At 39.3% G+C, this 19,635-nt stretch overlaps 1 protein-coding gene across 1 annotated transcript in view; it reads left to right on the forward strand.

The window, feature by feature from the left end:
- The window catches only part of CWH43 (cell wall biogenesis 43 C-terminal homolog), a 54,251-nt gene extending 35,306 nt beyond the window's left edge, over positions 1 to 18,945 (forward strand). Inside the window, exons 13-16 of the mRNA XM_037529420.1 lie at positions 581 to 725; positions 7,161 to 7,222; positions 12,496 to 12,651; positions 18,867 to 18,945. Of these exons, the coding sequence (XP_037385317.1) occupies positions 581 to 725; positions 7,161 to 7,222; positions 12,496 to 12,651; positions 18,867 to 18,945 (442 nt within the window). The remainder of the gene's footprint in view (positions 1 to 580; positions 726 to 7,160; positions 7,223 to 12,495; positions 12,652 to 18,866) is intronic.
- Positions 18,946 to 19,635: the final 690 nt, after the last annotated feature.

Genomic DNA, 19,635 nt, shown 5'->3' on the forward strand with positions numbered 1-19,635 from the left:
AATATATCTATATGCTTAGCATAATAAAAGCATCATGCTAAGCCAGTATTTGCCCTAGAGAACTAGGGAGGTTTTTAGAAAATGTTCAGTTGAAGGTGTTGAATAGGTTACATAGGTATATTCTATGAATGTTAGGATTCTCCTTTTTACCAATATTCCTGCCTTCTTTTCTTTTTTCCTTCTTTTCTCCCTCTCTCCCTCCACTTTTCCCTCCCTCCTTTCTCAGCCTTCCTTCCTTATTTGACTACTAGTCTGAAGCTGAAATACTGATGTCCAGGTCTCAACTTATACATTTCTTCAGATGAGAAGTTGAGCAAATGCTGGTTTCAGGATAAATATTTAAATCAACTTGACTCCAAATGATTCTTGAAGAAAGAGCATGTTGTCCTTAGTCAAAAATTTGTCAGCCTACTCACTTGAAGCACTGTATCTCTGTCTTATTCATTCTCATGCTGTTAAGATACTTGTTCTGGATTAGTGTACCACTTGAAGAGATTCTATGGGAACTTAGGTATGTAAGACTTTTATAAAAATTATTTTGTGACTATAATAAAGAGATACATTTTTTGCATTCTTTTAGAGATGACCTCGATAGGAAACTCCAGGCTATTGCTGTTTCAAAACTACTGAAAAATAGCTCCAATCAAGTGATATTTCTGGGATATGTCACTTCAGCACCTGGTTCCAGAGATTATCTACAACTCATTAAACATGGCAATGTGAAGGTAATACAATCTTCTTAGGATTTTTATTTACTAAGTAAAATGTTTCCTTTTCTTTAAAAAAATCCCAACCCAACACTTAATATGTATTCTGATTTTCTACTGCTGCATTAAAAGCCACCCAAAACTATGTTGGCTTTAAACAGCTCGCAGGAGAAAATGCCCGCCTAGCAGTGTCCTGGCTTTCCCAGCAGGTGCAGTGCTTCAGTACCTCTGTGGTCAGGCCATAATCAGACTTGTGAGGCCACCTGTTCAGATATATGGTGTTGAAGGTCGCTATGCCGCTGCTCTTTATTCTGCTGCATCTTAACAGAATAGCTGGAGCAAGTAGAAAAGGAGTTGTTGAGCATGGTGCAACTCTTAAAGGAACTCAAAATGGCTGCTTCTGTTCGGAATTCCCATGTGAAGCCACCCGTTAGTGAAGAGTCTAAATGACATGACAGTGAAAGAGGTTTTCTAGCCTCACATCCAACCTGATCAATTTATTTGCTGAAAATGGCCGTTTGAACAATCCCCCTACAATTGTCTCTGCCTTCTCTACCATGCTGAGTGTCACTGTGGAGAAATGTCTGGCACACTGACCTCTGCATCTCCTTTAGATGAAGCCACATTTACTTAATTAAAAACCATCCTGAAGAACTTTCTCAGAGAAAATCACATGTTGAAGTTAGACGACAAGACCATGGGTAGAATTATTGTCCATATTAGAGAGAAGTATATTGATGTGTCTGCAAAAGCCAAGATTCAGAACCTGAGCAAGGTGATGTGAGAGACTATCTGAAAGTGTTGGTTTCTGTCAGTGAAATTCTAAACTTGGAGCAACAATAAAATGCCTCCTAAATAGAATAAAGTAAAATAAAAATCCACCAAAAATTACACTGGCTTGAAGCAACAGCAATTGTCTACTCGTGAATCTTCAGTTTGAATGGTTCAGTGGGGAGAGCTCATCTCTGCTCTGTAAAGCACAGTGGCGCTGGGAGACTGGATGACCCACTTTGCACATGACCCTCAGGTGGCAAATTGGTGCTTGGCTGTTGACCAGAAGCTCAGCTGGGGCTTTGGGTTCGGGCTCACATGGGCTTCTTCCTTGCATCATGGCTGGGTTTGAGTGCATGTCCCAAGAAAACAAGGGAGAAGCTGTACTGCCTTGTATGACCCGGACTTGTAAGTCATATAGTGTGATTTCTGTCATCATCATGCTCACGTTCAAGTGAAGAAATATAAACTCCACCTCTCGATGGGAGGAGTATCAAAGTCACAGTATGAGAATATCATCTAGAAAGTGAGTTTATTGTAGCCATGCTTAGAAAAGACACATTATGGAGGTTAATTATGATGCTGAGAGCAAAGATAAAAATGAAATTTCACACAGAAAGCATGGCTGATCAGACAGGCAGGACCTCCCTAAGTGGCAATGAATTAGTCCTCATCTGCTTATATCTAAAACACTTGAGTTTTTCAGTGTACCCATATATAATGATTCTCTGGGGATCAGACACCCAAATTAAGTCCTCAAGAATGATATACAGTTAATCCTTGAACAATGTGGGAGGTCGGGGGTACTGACCCACTTGTAACTTTTGAGTCCCCAAACATTTAACTACAGTTATCCCCCAGGATCCTCAAGGGATTGGTCTCAGAACACTTCCACAGACACCAACATCTGCAGATGTCTAAGTTCCTTTTAGGGGACTCTCTGTATCCATGGACTCTGCACTGAGTGTTCAACAACCAGCATCCATGCTTGGTTAAACCAGTGAATATGGAGCTCAGGGTTCTAGAAAAAAGCCTGGGCAAACTCAAGTAGTTCCAGCCTCAGCTGTATGCACTAGAATGCTAAATGCATTAACTTATAATGAACATAGAAATATAATTGTTCAATGTAGTCAAGCCCTATGTAGATTTCTTGATTCTTTATATTTTGTTTTTGACTTCATGTCTTGAGATAATATCTACAGAAAAAAAGAAAAAACTTATCCACTTTATTAAGTGCTTAGAAGGAAGGTGAAGGAAAGCATGGCACAATGGGGATCTTCTGCATGTGATAGAAAACACAAAAAGACAGTCGCTTAAATAGAGAGAAGTATATTTCTTCCTTTTCTTTTTTTGGCTATAGAAGCACATTTCTTTGTGTAAAAGTCTGGGTGAGATTCAGCACTGGCATGCACCATGTGGTGTCAGGAATGTGCTCCTTCTATTTTGTTGCTCCACAAAGCCTCCATTGCCAAGTTTGCCTCATGCCCAAGATGGAGCATCCATGTTCTAGTAAGCAAGATAAAGAAGATGCCAATAACATATGCAAGCCATTTCTAAGGAAAAATCCAGGAAACTGACCTCTCACACTTGTATTTACATTTCACAGGCTGAAATTTATTTTTTTTAATTTTTATTTTTTTTAAACAATATTTGCCTCCCCCCACACCCTCAGGTTCAGTCCCCATAGAATTTCCTTCCCCAAGGCACCCATGCACCATCACCACAGTCCCCTGTTCTCCTCCCTCCCTCCTTTGATTCCTCTCCCTTCTCCTCCCCTGCAGGAGGTCTCTGATTTATAATTGTATTTGCTTTGTTGTGTTTTGCACTGTTATTATTTTTTTTTTACATTGATGTCTTATTTGGTTCCCCTATATTCCTGTTATAAATGAGACCATCCGATATTTTTCTTTTTCCTTCTGGCTTATTTCACTGAGCATAATTCCTTCTAGTTCCATCCATGTTGCTGCAAATGGCATGAGTTTATCTTTTTTGATTGCTGAATAATATTCCATTGTGTATATATTCCACATCTTCTTGATCCAGTCATCTATTTTTGGACATTTGGGTTGTTTCCAGGTTTTACCTATTGTAAATAGTGCTGCAATAAACATAGGAGTACAGGTGCTCTTTTGAATCAGTGTTTTTGTGTCCTTTGTGTTTTGTGTCCTAGTAGTGGAATTGCTGGGTAGTATGGTAGCTCCATTTTTAGTAGACTGAGGAAGCTCCAGATGGCTTTCCATAGTGGTTGTACCAGTTTGCACTCCCACCAGCAATGTAGGAGAGTTCCTTTTTCACCACATCCTCTCCAACCTTTGTTGTTGCTTGTTTTTTTGATTTGTGCCATTCTTACTGGTGTAAGGTGGTATCTCAATGTGGTTTTGATTTGCATTTCCCCGATTATCAGGGATGTTGAACATTTTTTCATATGCCTGTTGGCCATTTGCATTTCCTCTTTGGAGAAATGTCTTTTAAGTTCTTCTGCCCATTTATTGACTGGATTGTTTATTTGTTTTTGTTGAGCTGTGTGAGTTCTTTGTATATCATTTTGATCAGTCCCTTATCAGTTGAATGGAGTGCAAAGATTTTTTCCCAATCTCACTGGCTGTAATTTAATCCTTTGGCCACCTCTGTGTACAGGAAGTTGGGCAGTGCAATATTTACTCTTGTTATCCATTTACTCTGCTAAAAATACTGCACCTTTGAAGAAAAGCAAGATGAATCTTGAGAAGATGAGTTAATATCTTCCATGGTGGACAGGCAGAGAGTGGAGACTGAGTTTGACCCTTGATCAGAAGGTTTATGGGGGTGACTTTTTTTTTTAAAGATTTATTTATTTATATAAAAACTGGGATATTGGCCAGATGTGTGGGAGGGGGAGAGGATTCACCAGAGACAGAGTGGGGAACAGAACAGGCAGACTGATGAAATACACTGCTGAGGGGAGCAGCGGGCCAGACAGGAGAGGTCTGCTGCCATGTGGGTTTCTCCCCGGCCAGCTAGGATAGAACCCACGCTGCAGAGGCTGCAGACAGCTTCATAGTACTGCACTCAACCACCTGCACCACCAAGGAGGCCCCGGGGGTGACATTTTAATACCATAGAGACTCCATGAAGAAGAGTTGCAAAGAAGATGATGAGCTCAGCTTTCACTTGAATTGAGGCAGTTGTGGAATGTGAATGGAGATCTTCAGCAGGCAGCTGATTCCGTGGCTCTGAGTTGAGAAGAGATAGATTGAAGTAGCTGCCACCATCTAGGTGAGCTCTGAAGCCACTGAAGTGGATGATGTTGCTTACGAAGAAGTACAAATGGAAGACAAAAAGAAAATTCCAATGAAAGCCACATTTAATGTGGTTCATGGAAATGGTGGGTGAGGAAAGAGAAGAAAGATTACTTTAGAAAAGAGATTAAGGTGTTATAAGAATATAAAAAATATTCAGAGAGTGTGGAATCACCGAGGCTGTGATTATCACTCCCTAAAAAACCATCCCAAAGCTTAGCAACTTAAAACAATGAAGGGTTTGTTGTTGTTTTATTTTTTTTGAAGATTTATTTATTTATGCATACAAGAACTGGGATACAGGCCAGAAGTGCAGGGGGTGAGAGGATTCACCAGAGACAGAGTAGGGAACAGAACAGGCAGACTGACTGAAATACACTGCTGAGGGGAGCAGCGGGTGAGTCAGGAGAGATCTGCTGCTCCATGTGGGTTGCTCCCTGGCCGGCCGGGGATCGAACTCGTGCTGCAGAACTCATGCTGCAGATAGCTTCATAATACTGTGCTTATTAACCCCTTGTGCCACCAGGGAGGCCCTTGTTGTTGTTTTAAACCTTTGTTGTTTTAAAACATGATTCTATGAATGGACTGGGTGGTTTGCTCTTCTTGCTTGGGCTCACTGGGGGAGTGGGCTGGTGATTCGGCCATGCCTGGGAGTGGGGAAGGTCTAAGATGATTCCGCTCACATATCTGGGGCCTTGGTGCTGGTTACTGGCCAGGTCTCTCTGTGCACATGGTCTCTCACCATTCACCAGCCTGGTAGGTGCTGCTTTTGGTAGCTGTGGGACCTTGTGGCAAATTACTTAACCTTTCTGTGTCTCAATATTAGTATCTGTAAAGTGGCGATAGCAATATCATACAGTTGTTATGAGGATGAAATGTAAGATGATGTCTGCAAAGCCCTCAGTCTTGTATGTAGAAAGAGCTCGATAAATGGTAGGTACTCATATGAATTGCGTGCATCTGGCTGTATGTATAAAATCAAGCAAGAGAAAAGTGTCAGTGCATGGCCTGTAAAACACATGGCAAGTCTGAGGAAAAACTGTAAGAAGGAAGTATAACTCTGCGTGTGTGTGTGTATGTGTGTGTGTTTTAGGGATGAGGAATTTGATTTGATTTTTATTTAATTTATTTTATTTATTTAATTCCCTGTTGATTTTCATTCTCATGGTCAGACACTGTGTCAAGATTGGCAGTGAGTTCTTATTTGGCTTTTTCTATTAGGAAGTTTATTAATGCGGGAAGGAGTTTTAATCATAAATGCTTGACAGAATAGATTTTTCTCCTTAAGAAATGAGTATTTAAATTCTGCAATCCTAAATTTTGACAGCATCTTTTTAAAACCTAATAAAATAAAATGATAGTTAAACATATTCATAATTTATCATTCCCAGTACATATAGCTGAATAACTATATTTTTCATCTCATCCCAAAGCAGACCAGAACAGCACTTTTTTTCACATAGTTGCTTTTTCACCATTAAAGAATTTAATTTAAAAAATAACAGTTTTTCCATATCTACAAAGACATACATATGCATGTGAAATTTAAAAGTAATAGTAAAGATTAATTTTTAAAAATCCGAATGTTTACCACTGAACTTAAGAAAACGAAAATTAAAAAACAGTGAACTGTGGTGTAATCTTTTAGTGATTCAAAAATGTATTTTTAATTAAATTTTAATAGTAAAATCTAGAAACAATGAAGTCAGGTGTATTTATTATTTATAGGATTTTTTAAAAGAACAAAATGGAGATTTCTTCAGTACAAAGGTTCCATATTTAGAGTTTTTCCCAACATAAAAAAAATATGATCTGCTTCTCAGATGAAAAATAACCCTGGTCTCAAGCTTTCAACATCAAAAAGACTCATGATTGCTCCCCAAATGTGTTTGTTTCCAGTGATTCAATCTAACAAACACAGATTGAGTGCCTGCCGAAAGCCAGGCTTCACGCTAAGTACCAGGCAGCAAAGTGATCAAGGGTCCCTGTGCTCGGGAACAGGAGGGTGGAGACAGAGACACAAATAACTGTACGGGACGGTGTGATGAGGGATGGGATGACAGATGAAGAGGCAGTCAATTCTGCCTGGGATGAGAAATTTGGAAAGCTGCAGGGAGCCAGGGGCTGTATGGTAATAATTGATTTTCCTGCCTGACTCCTTCTCTAGACACCTCACCTTTATCCTCCCAGCATCTAGAGCAGGAACTAGATGGCATGTTGTAGTGCTCTAAAACATTAGGAGAATGAATAAACAATTTGGACCTTAAAGGATCAGTAGCAACCAGACAGAGAAAACAGCATGCTCAAGACATATTTATTACTGTAGCTCTCACGTTTTCTTGGCAATTCAGAATGCAACACTGTCTTTAATGCCTTAAACATTCTCTTCTCTATCCCTTATTAGGATATCGACAGCACAGATCAAGATAGATGGTGTGAATACATTATGTATCGAGGCCTGATCAGGTGAGCATAGTGGTTTCGTGGTTGTTTTTTAATCTGTGATTACTGTGCTCTTTTGGGTCTTTTCTGGAAGGAAAAGCTTTATGGAATTAATTAATTGTGTTACTTTTTATAAACATTGATTTGGCCAGTTACACAGTTTAACATTTTTCTAAGGTGTAATCTAATGATTGAAGAAGGAATAAATAGCTAAGCAATTTAAGCTTAATTATATAAAGACGACATTGTGTAAGTTACTAGGCATGATAAGTACTGTACTGTCAACAGTGTTAGAATAGCACTATTTTGACTGTATGGTGTGGTGGAAAGCTCCAGGCTTGAATCACAGATTTGCCAAATTCTTATCATGTACTCTTGGGCAAATAAACTAACTTGTTAGAGCCACCAGTACAGTGTGATGAGGTCTCTAGGTAAATTATATTTAAAAATATCATTCCGCATCAAAAAGTAAATCTTTTCCACCTATATTTCCAAATAATACAGCTGAAAGACCTCAAAATTCAAAAATGTTAGTGTGTAAACTTGTTTTGAAGGCAATATTTCTTTAAACAAAGAGCAATTTAATGCTAAAAAAAGAAAGAACTAATCATTCTTCATTCATTTATTCAAAAAGTATGTATTAAATACCTACCATATGACAAATGTTATTCTAGGCAATGGGTATATAAGGACCAAATCCTTGACTATCCTGGAGTTTACATTCCAGTGGAAGGAGACAGGAAATAAGAACATAAGATATCAAGGTGGTGAAAATATGTTGAATTAAGTCAGGTCAGAAGGATTTGGGAGTCCAGGGGTGGGTGGATATTTTACAGAGTGGGGCAGGGTAGCTGCTCTGATAGAGTGACCTTTGGGCAGAAACCTGAAGGAAATGAGGGAATCCTCTTGTCTATATCCAGGGAAGAGCATTCCAGGCAAGGGGAACAGCAGGTGCAAAAGTTTGAGTGGCATGCATGCTTGGTATTTTGGGTGATAGTATGGTGGTCAGTGTGACTGGGGTAGAGTGAGATGGGGCTGATGTGAGAGAGGTAAGGGGGTACAGAGCATGTATACAGTGATTGATTTCCTCCACTTACAGAGTTCTCCAGTGGCAGGAACATGCTGGAGACCGTATCTGCTGCTCACAGTACTCCTGTTAGTACAGAATCTGTTTGGAGATATTTGACCTGAGGTTCTAATTACTTTTCTTAAGACGCCACTGGCAACTCTGACATGTGCTTTTAGGATTGGCCACTCTTGCTCTGGTCCCTCCTCAATATAGAGCAGTTCATCACCCTGAGGTGCTGTGGCATTGCCTGCCTAAAGATACAGGCTGATGTTGAACTGATCACCCCTTCTAAGATCTGTGATCTACATTTATGAGAGAAAATGTCTGCTATCTAGGAATAATAGAGAACCACAGAGTCAGTTTCTCTCCCATTGGATATAAGGTTTGTTCAGTTACTGTTTGGTGAAAGCAAACTCTTAGATATTCCTGTTCTTTATCCAATTTGTCATTCAGCAAGCCCTGGTGGGCATAAAGCACACCAGGTACCAGGGGTATAGGCAACAAATAAAACAAATAGAACTCTTCTCGTGGTGGAGGGAAGCTAGGCAATAAGCATGGTTGCTAATTCCATGATGTTGTATTTTTGGAGGCCAAGAGTGTGATGGGAAAACTTTGAGCAAGAAAAGAAACATCTAGAATATGGAGATGGGGTTCAATTATAAATAAGGTGTTGAATAGGTTTTTCTGAGAAGGTGACACTGGAGCTAGATTTGAAGATCTTTCCAGGTAGAAGGACCAATGAATGCAAAAGCCCTAAGGCAGGAATGCTGGGTGGATAAGCGAGAGAAGTAAGACTAGTGGGGCTAGAAAGTATGTGTGGGGGGATGGAGGTGAAGGAGATAAGGGGTCAAAAGAGGAAGAGAGTAGATCTTGTAAGTTTCTGTAGATTCTGCTTAAGGACTTTGGATATTATTTAGTAAAATAGTAACCTTTTCTGGTTCTGGACAACCACAAAAATGGGCTCATATACTTACTGAGGTGGGTCAAGGAGGCTCTTGAGATGTTAAGATCATTCTGGTTTCACTACCATTGCAGAAACTCTATTGAAGTCCAACACATGCCCGCATGGCTACAGGAGACATAGCTTGGCTATTATTTTGGAGTTTTCTTTTTTCTTTTTAATTTTTTTTTTTTAATAGAGGCATGTACCATTTATTTATTTGTCTGCTTGTTTGTTTGTTTTGTTTATACATGCACTGGGTACAGTCAGAAGCGCGGGAGGGTGAGAGAATTCACCAGAGCCAGAGCGGGGAGCAGAGCAGGCAGAAGGACCGAAGTACACTGCTGAGGGGAGCAGCGGGCGGCAGGAGAGGTCTGCGCGCCATGTGGGACCCTCCTCAGGTGGCCGGGGATAACCGGCGCCGCAGAGGCCGCGGGCAGCCTCGCAACCCAGCGCTCAACCGCTGCGCCACCGGGGAGGCCCTATTTTGGAGTTTTCAAAGGTTTAAAGTGAGAGCATATGAAAGTGTTAGATTTGTAAAGTATTTGATTTGTCAGATTGAAAACATTCTTTCCTTAAAGTCATATTAAAATGGTTGTTTTAATGGGGATATTAGAATTTCTAGAAAGCAATTTAAGCCACAGACTGAAATAGGTATAATTTCAAGTTGTTAGTTGCCAAGGAACAGTGGTATTTTTAGTGCCAATGCCAATAATTGCTAATCACTGAGCTCTGTACACATGTGGGCCAAGACCTTTACTACCTCTCTTTAGGAGAGTGGGATGGCAAATTTTTAGATAAAAATATTTTGATATATGTATTCAGTATGACTGTCAAAGATGTATTTAGTTTGCTTAGATTGCTAGAACAAAGTACAACAGACTGGGTGGCTTAAACAACAGGCATTTACTTTTTTCACAGTTCTGGAGACAGATCAAGGGTGAGATTGATAGGGAGAGATTCTTTATATAAAGACACTAATCCTATTGGACCTGGGCCCCATCCTTAAAACCTCCTTAAGTCTTACTTCCTGGAGGCCCTATCTGTAAACACTCTGGTGAGGGCTTCAACTTATAAATTTGTAGGAGGCACACATACATTCAATCTGTAAAAAATGGAAAGGTAATTTCAAAAATACCCAATTAATAAAGCCTGGGACTAGTGTTTTTTTCAGTTTTTTTTTCTGCAAAACCAATTCTATAAACTTTATCATAATCACCTAGTTCAATGCCCCGCACTTAGCAATAAATATTTACTTACAAAAATGAGAGATTCCCTGCTATCATGGAAGATTTGAATTGTCATTTTTCTTATCTTTAAGGACTTTTGGGAAGATGCTTGAAGGGAGTGTCTATGAAATAGGTTAGAACTTTGATCTTAGAGATTTGGGAAATAAATAACCTAGATTTACTAAAGGCAGTGAGCTAGAATTACAAGGAAATGCAGGGATTTGGGACCTGAGTTTAGACAAATATATTATCCTGTCAGATAGCTGAGACCCACCTCTGATGTCCTCACAGCTCTTCTCTTACCCTTCATGCTGGGCAGACATGCTGTCTACCTTGCCTGGCTTTGGATTTCTATTTTGTCTCTAGTGTATGTAATTTACAGACTTTTAAAAAAATTTTTTTATTTATACTAGCACTGGGCACAGTCAGAAGCGCGGGAGGGTGAGAGAATTCACCAGAGCCAGAGAGGGGAACAGAACAGGCAGACCGATGAAATACACTGCTGAGGGGAGGCAGCAGGAGAGGTCTGCGCACTGTGTGGGACCCTCACCGGTGGCCAGTGATTGAACCAGCGCTGCAGAGGCTGCGGGCATCTTCGCAGCCCGGTGTTCAACTGCTGAGCCACCAGGGGAGGCCCAATTTATAGACTTTTTAAAAGTGCTCTTCCTCCTACCACTCTGGTACAAGAAGATCCTGTTGTCTTTTTTTTTTTTTTTTTAATTGCATTGGTCTCCTAAATGGTCTTGTTACTTTAAGCCTTTCTCTGAGTTTATTCTCTACACAGTGGACATCACATCTCTGCACAAAACCCCTTGGTTCCCATCTCACGCTTAGAAAAAATCTGAAGTCCTTATAGGTGTCAGCAAGGAAGGCTTTACATCATCTGCCTACCACTCCCCAACTCATCTAATATGTTGTCCCTTACTCTACTTATGTCTTTGTGGAGTTGAGTCTCAAAAAATCCCAGCACATTCTGCCTTGGGACCTTTGCATTTGCTATTCCCTTCCCTTTCCCTAGAACACCTTTTCTCCATTATCGCTATGATTTTTCTCCCTCATTTCATTCAATTTTCTGCTCAAACATCACTTATCAAAGAGATATACCCTGACCATTTGTTATAAAATAGCAACTTCTGGCACCAAGTAGTCCCTGTGCTTTTCACTCTGATTTCCCCCCTTAGCACTTTAGGCACTTGTCACCACCTGGTGGATATGCATGCATATGCACACATTTAATTTGTCTCCCCAACTAGAATGAAAGCAAGGGCTTTGTATTGTTCACTGTTTATCCCCAGGACCCAGGACGGAGCCTGAATGTAGAAGGAACTTGGGGTGTGTGTGTGTGTGTGTGTTCATTGACTTCTGGGTGGTCTGAACTTTGGGTTTCCATAGAATAAATGCATTGACTTAATTATTTATTTATTTTCAAAGAGGACATATATAGATACAGTAAACATATATATATATATATATATATATATATAATATAATAAATTCTTGGCTGCTGCAGTTTCTCCATTTTCCATCTAAGTTTATCAATAACTGTGGATTACATCTATAAAGTGCTTTGAATTTCCTGGGGAACTGAAAGCTCTAAGCAAAAACAGGATGTGAAATTTTTCAGGCATATAAAATCTTTTATTTTAGACATGTAAATGTGGATATAAATAGGCCTGTGGTATTTGGATTTTTAAAGGTAAGAAAGGATTTAGGCTTATGCTCTGGTCATGCTGTAGAATTCCTGTTGCTGACTCAAAACATAATTGTGTGAGAGGTAGTTTGTACAGACAGAATATTCATTAGTGTGAAAAATAGAGTAAGGTTGCCAAGTACATTTGGTTAATTAAACAAACGTATGTGCAGGTTCCAATTTCATTTATATCAGAAAAGTAATATTTTGATATATATTTGGAGTAACAAATCAAGTGAATGTTAGCAATATACAGAATAGAGTTAGAAATAAGAAATTGGCTGAATAATGAAGGTGTCATCTACTAGAATTCATTCTATTTCTATATGATGATAAAACCTTTACCAACCATTTCTTTTTCTGTTGCAGATTGGGCTATGCAAGAATCTCCCATGCTGAACTGAGTGACTCTGAAATTCAGGTGGCCAAATTTAGGATCCCCGATAATCCCAATAATTATAGAGACAATCAGAGAGTGGTCACAAACCACAGGGAAGTTCCTGAGAATATTCATTTTAATCCCAGGTGAGTGAGTTCCTTTAGGTTATACACTAGAGTTATAAGGTACAACACGCTCTCTAGGGAAACTAAATGTTGCCTGACAATGAACTGCAAATTATATTTGGTCCTAGAGCTTTATTTATTTTTAAAGATTTATTTATTTAGGCATACAAGAACTGGGGTACAGGCCAGATGTGTGTGGGGGTGAGAGGATTCACCAGAGAGACTGGGGAACAGAACAGGCAGACTGACTGAAATACACTGCTGAGGGAGCAGCGGGCGAGTCAGGAGAGGTCTGATGCACCATACGGGTTGCTCTCTGGCTTGCCGGGGATCGAACTCATGCTGCAGTGGTTGCGGACAGCTTCATAGGTCTTAACCCATTGTGCCACCAGGGAGGCCCCTGGTTCAACAACTTTTTTCGTAAGAGAACTCATGGTTAAGATGATAAAAATCCTGCTTGGGTTGAAGTCATGGTTCCTGCTTTCTGGGAAAAACCTCAGGTAAAATAAAATCACATCGGCATGGTCGCCATCATTAACACCATAACCGCTGCTGAATGTTGGTATTCCCAGACTCTGTTCTAGGTGCTCGATTAGTTCTCTTGGGGATGGTACTCTTCTTATCCCCATTTTATAAGTCAGGAAGCTCAGGCAGAGGAACAGGGAGATAACTCCACAAGGGTTGCATGGCTCATCAGTGTCAGACTAGAAGTGGGAAGGGGGCCTCGTTGGGTTCCTGTGATTCAGCACTGACTGCACGCAGACCCATATGTTAGCTTTTAAAGCTACCACTACCAGACCCCCATCCAGGCCTATTCCTCAGGAGCTCTTGCTGGTCAGGACTTTGGGTTCCAAAAGTCTTTCTAGGTTATTCTAATGTGCAGTGGATTGCGACTATGGTGAGCTGATCGTTTGTTTCCATTACAGATGTTCTACCATCTGAAATATGTTGGATTTTGCTTAGTTTTAAATAGACATTATCTGAGAAATCTATTTACAGCAAAACACGTGACTTAGAGTATGTGCTCTTTTTTCTTCCCATGGCTGGGAAATGAGAAAAAACGTCTGCATAAAACTAAACCTAAGTGAATTATATACATTTTTATTATTTGACATTTCTACCACTTTTACCAGCTAACAGCTATAGAAACTCCTCAGACCTCATTTTGATGAGGGAAAAGGGATGTTCATCCATTCTCTTTTTTGTTCTTTTTCTCTCCTTACAAAAAGAAAAAATTGTACCAATGTAGTATGGGCAATGACTTTGTGGAGAAACTAGACCAAGTCTTGATTTGCTCCATTACTTATTCGATCTTGTCCTATGTAAATGTAATGTGGTTGTGAGAAGTGTGGGCTCTGGAGCCACGCTGCCTGGTTCAAATCCTCACTCTTGTCAACAAACAGTTGAGTAACTGTGGGCGAGATGCTTACTCTCTATGCCACAAGCCACTCGTCTGCAAAATGGGAAAAGTAGCAGTGCCTGCCTCCTAAGGTTCTTTGAGGTTGAATGACACATGAAGTTCTTAGACTAGTGCAAAGTGAATGCTCACATAGCCAGTACTGCAGGGCAACAATAGTATTTACAGTAGTAACTGTAGAAGTACAACAGAAGTGTCCCTCCTTTCTCTGATTAAGGTCACTTCTTAAATAGAACCAGAAGATCTGGGAAGCAAAGCTTTTCCTATGTCCTTGTTCTCCTATACCGGAGTGTGGAGAAGTCCAAATAACATATTTTGTTACTTTTATCCAAATAACACTACTGCACGCTGATCCAGACCAAATATGAAGTCAGCTTGATGTGCTTACCCACTTGTTTAATTATGGATATAGCAGAGGCATACATAGAAGGCCTTCCTTAATTTGAAAAATTTTTATAGGCGTACAAGTGAAAATTGATAAGATAGAAGTAGTCAAAAAATATTAGGCTTACCAAAAATCCCATTTCTATAACATCCCAGACATAGTATGCGCTCTTAAATGAGGTTAACCTATATGAAATGCCCATGTTTTAAGGTCAAAATGAGAGAATACCAGTTTTGCCAATGATTCATCATAATTATCAGTATAATGCATTATAGGAAATCTGATAATAGATTGAGGGTATATTTTATGAAATCTAATTAGTAATTTTTGAAATCATAGCAACTGAGTGAAGTATAGATAGTGATGTCTAGGATGAATTCATAATCATTCTATTTTGAGGGTGTGTGTACTATTTTATTTTCTTATTTTTTAATAGTAAATTATTTCTCATTGAGATGACATTGGTTTACAACACTGTATATGATTTAGGAATATAGATTTACACCTCTTCAGATGCAAGTTACCACATGATGCCCACCAGCAGAGTACCAATAGCACTCTGTTACAGTCTGCCAGGCCTCCCCTTTGCTTTCCACTCTCTCCAGTAGCCTCAGTTCTGCTGCACCATGTGGGTTAGCTCTGTGGCCAGGGATCGAACTCGTGCTACAGTGACTGTGGATAGTGACACAGTGACTGCGGATAGCTTCATAGTGCTGCGATTTAACCCCTTGCGCTACCCGGGAGACCCCCTACTGGCCTCAGTTCTGAAGCCAAGTTTCTAGGGTTTGTTTTGGTTTAGTTTTTTTTTTTTAATTAATTAATTTATTTTTTACAAGAACTGGGGTACAGGTCAGAAGCATGGGAGGGTGAGAGAATTCACCAGACCCAGAGCAGGGAGCAGAACAGGCAGACGGAGCAAAGACACTGCTGAGGGGAGCAGCGGGTGAGGCAGGAGAGGTCTGCTGCACCATGTGAGGTTCTCCCTGGCTGGCAGGGAATTGAACCGGCACTGCAGAGGCTGCGGACAGCTTCGCCACCGGGGAGGCCCTGTTTTGGTTTAGTTTTGTCTGTTGCTTTGCTTTGATTTCTTTATACTCCACATATAAGTGTAATCATCTGGCATTTATTTTATTCCTTCTGACTTATTCTGCTTAGCATAGTCCCCTTCAGGTCCAGTCATGTTGTCACAGATGACAAGATTTCATGTGTTTGTGTTTTTTAATAACTGTGTAGTATTCCAGTGTGTGTGTGTGTGTGTGTGTGTGTGTGTGTGTGTACCACATGTTACGTATTCACTCATTGGTCCTTGGGCACTTAGGTTGTTTCCATAACTTGGCTATTGTGAATAGTGCTGAATGAGCACAGATGTGCATGTATCCCTTCAAATTAGTCCTTTTGCATTCTTTGGTAAGATACCTAGGGGTGGAATTGCTGGATCATATGGCAGGTCTTTTTTTTTTTTTTTTTTCCAGTAATTTTTTTTTTTTTAATCTTAAATTTTATTTTTATATTCCCCCATACAATTGCAAACGCCCCATTCTGACCCCAATCCTTCCCCTCCCGCCCCCACCCCCCAAAAAGTGTCTCTGGTTCATAGTTTTTTGTTGATTTTGATTTTCACTTTCTTATATTCATTTTCCTGGTCCCTTATTTAAGTTTTCTAGATTCCTGCTATGAGTGAGACCATCCGGTATTTTTCTTTTTCTTTTTGGCTTATTTCGCTGAGCATGATCCCTTCCAGCGCCATCCATGTTGCTGCAAATTGCATGTGTTTATCTTTTTTGAATGCTGAGTAATATTCCATGGTATATATGTACCACATCTTCTTGATCCAGTCATCTACTTTTGGGCATTTGGGTTGTTTCCAAAGCTTAGCTATTGTAAACAGTGCTGCTATAAACATAGGGGTGCAGGTGCTCTTTGGAATTGATGTTTCTGTGTCCTTTGGGTAAATACCTAGGAGTGGAATTGCTGGATCATATGGAAGCTCTATGTTTAGTAGGTCCAGAAATCTCCACACAGCTCTCCATAGTGGTTGGACCAGTTTGCACTCCCACCAACAGTGCAGAAGAGTTCCTTTTTCTCCACACCCTCGCCAACATTTATTGTTGCTAGTTTTTTTAATATGTGCCATTCTCACTGGTGTGAGATGGTATCTCATGGTAGTTTTGATTTGCATTTCCCTGATGACAAGTGATGTTGAACATTTTTTCATATGTCTGTTGGCCATTTGCATTTCCTCTTCAGAGAAGTTTCTTTTTAGCTCTTCTGCCCATTTTTTGACTGGATTATTTTCTTTGTTGTTGCTGAGTCTCATCAGCTCTTTGCAGATTTTTGTGATCAGTCCTTTATCATTAGTGTTGGGTGCAAAAATGTTCTCCCAGTTGGTGGGGTTTCTCTTTGTTTTTGTTATTGTCTCTTTTGCTGTGCAGAAGCTCTTTAATTTGATGTAGTCCCAGCTGTTTATCTTTGTCTTCACTATCACTGCTTTGGGTGATGCTGTAAAGATGTCTTTGATGTGCAAATCCCGTAGTGTTTCGCCTATATTTCCTTCTATGTATTTTATGGTTTCAGGTCTTATGTCTAGTTCTTTAATCCATTTTGAGTTGATTTTTGTGTATGGTGTGAGGTAGTGGTCAAGCTTCAACCTCAATACTGTTTTTCATAGTGGCTGAAGCAGTGTACATTTTTAACAACAGTGCACAACGGTTCTTTTTTCTTCAACTTCTAAGATACCTAGGGGTGGAATTGCTGGATCATATGGCAGGTCTTCTTTTAATATTTTGAGAAACCTCAATACTGTTTTTCATAGTGGCTGAAGCAGTGTACATTTTTAACAACAGTGCACAACGGTTCTTTTTTCTTCAACTTCTATACTTGTTATTTCTGCTTTCTGATATGGGCCATTCTCATGGATAGGAGGTGGCAGCTCATTGTGGTTTTGATTTGTATTTCACCGGTGATAAGCAATGATGAGGAAAAAAAAAAACCCATAGCTTAACAGATATTCATTGAGTACCACTGTGCCAAGACTCTGCTAGGCCTTGTGCTAGACACTAAGGACAGAGTGATGAATGGACTAAGTTTTGTCCTATAGAATTTGTGTTCTAGTGGAGAGAAAAGCAATTCAAAGGTTATCACGGGTAGTAATTTTGTATACATCTTTTCCTTCATTTGCATATGTATCTATATATTACAAAATACCCCAACTTTATAAATACATGAAACGTATATACGTATGTGTGCTTATGTGTATTCATTTTATTTGTTAACCTGTTTTATTTAATCCAAATAGAACATGATGAACTTCCTTCCATAGAATGTATTCTGAAAATATTTTAATGATTATATGGTATGGATATACCAAACAAATTAGTCATTCTAGTTGTTTCTACACATTTGTTATTTCATTATTATAAAAAATTCTCCCAGGGACTTCTTATATCTTTAGGAATATACTTGATTACTTCTATAGAACTCAGTTCTAGACTTGAAATAGCACAGTCAAAGTCTGCAAAACTTTAATATTCCTTATCATTCCTATTTTGAGATGACAAAGTAAACAGATCTCCTACCTTCTATAGTATGAGGTTAGTTGGATATTGAGATTGCTGATTAAGAAAAAGAAGTCAGTGACCTCATTTGCTCAGGTCCTCAATTGTCTCCTCTCCAGTGCTTTCTGTATTTCATCATACCAACCTGAGTTATGTAATTAGTTATTCATCAGTAGAGTAGTTAATGTGCCGTGCGTGAGCACTTGTGGAAGACTTAGAAGTTGAAGTTGTGCCAAAATAGATTTCATATATGCATAAATGAAACGTGAATAACATTTCAGATTTTATGATCCCTTTACCTATAAAATAGACATTATTCAAACTGAGGAGAAAATCCAGACATTCTTCACCAATGTTATGAGTCAATAATCCTTAATTAGTTGTGATTTTGGAATGATGAATAACCACGAAAAGAGCACTTTGGTAGTTAAAACTTTAGTGAGCCTTTCCCATAGTGTGAACTCTATTTCCCCATTTGCTGTTTCAATTTTTTTTAAGATTTATTTATTTATACAAGAACCGGGGTACAGGCCAGATTCGTGGGAGGGTGAAAGTATTCACAGAGACAGAGCAGGGAACAGAACAGGCAGACTGATGAAATACACTGCTGAGGGGAGCAGTGGGTGAGACAGGAGAGGTTTGCTGTGCCATGTGGGTTTCTCCCTGGCTGGCTGGGATGGAACCAGCACTGCAGAGTCTGCAGACAGCTTCACAGTGCTGTGCTCAACTGCCTGCGCCACCAGGGGAGGCCCCATTTGCTGTTTTATAATTGATCACATACTTCCTGGTTTTATGATAGATAAGTAAAGCCATAAGGTTATGGTAAAAAAATTTACACAAAAACATCTTTCTGAATGTTTTTTACATTTTTATTTTTTAGATTTGGATCCTACAAAGAAGGACACAATTCTGAGAAAAACCATCATTTTCACATGAGCACTCCCAAATACTTTCTATGAACTATTTAAAACAAGAATTCATTGATTGGGAAAGTCTAATGAAAACAAAAGTGTGTTAGATAAAAAAGAAGAGATTAATGAAAGTGGGAAGCTGCACACAAAGGGCCTCAATTTTGAAAAATTATACTATCTATGCAGCGGGAAATTTTATCACTTTATAAAACATATTGCTTAATAAAAACAGTCCTCCAAATTGTTTTCCTTAAATATTATCTAAAAAAATGGAATGTGAAGCAATATAAGAAAATTTTACTATTAGAGATTAATAAAATCATTTTACCATTTTGATCTTAAAAATGGAAAACTGATTTATTGAAAAGTTGGAAGAACTACTTGCAAAATCAAGTGGTTTTAAATCCCTCTTGGGACAAAGCAGGGGAAAAATGTTTAAGGTTTAGTCTAATTGTTAGAAGAATAATATCCATTGAACTTTTGCGGATTTGTTATCATCAGCATGCTCTTCACTCTTGTTCCCTGAGCTTTGATGGAATCATCTGTCTCTTCCCCATGCTTTTATCACTCCATGCCTGTACATGGCACACCATGTTAGCATTCTCTAACCAGTTAGCACACCAGCTGTCAGGGAGCATACTTCATCATACAAGGGGCTCCCATGGAATGAATTTTCTTCACTGAAACCAAGCAATTAGGTGATGGGGAGAATTTAACCCAGTAGCACCATCTATACAA

The sequence above is a fragment of the Talpa occidentalis genome, unplaced genomic scaffold (assembly GCF_014898055.3).
Source record: "Talpa occidentalis isolate TD23 unplaced genomic scaffold, MPIMG_talOcc4v2.1 talOcc4.6, whole genome shotgun sequence".
NCBI classification, from domain to species: domain Eukaryota; kingdom Metazoa; phylum Chordata; class Mammalia; order Eulipotyphla; family Talpidae; genus Talpa; species Talpa occidentalis.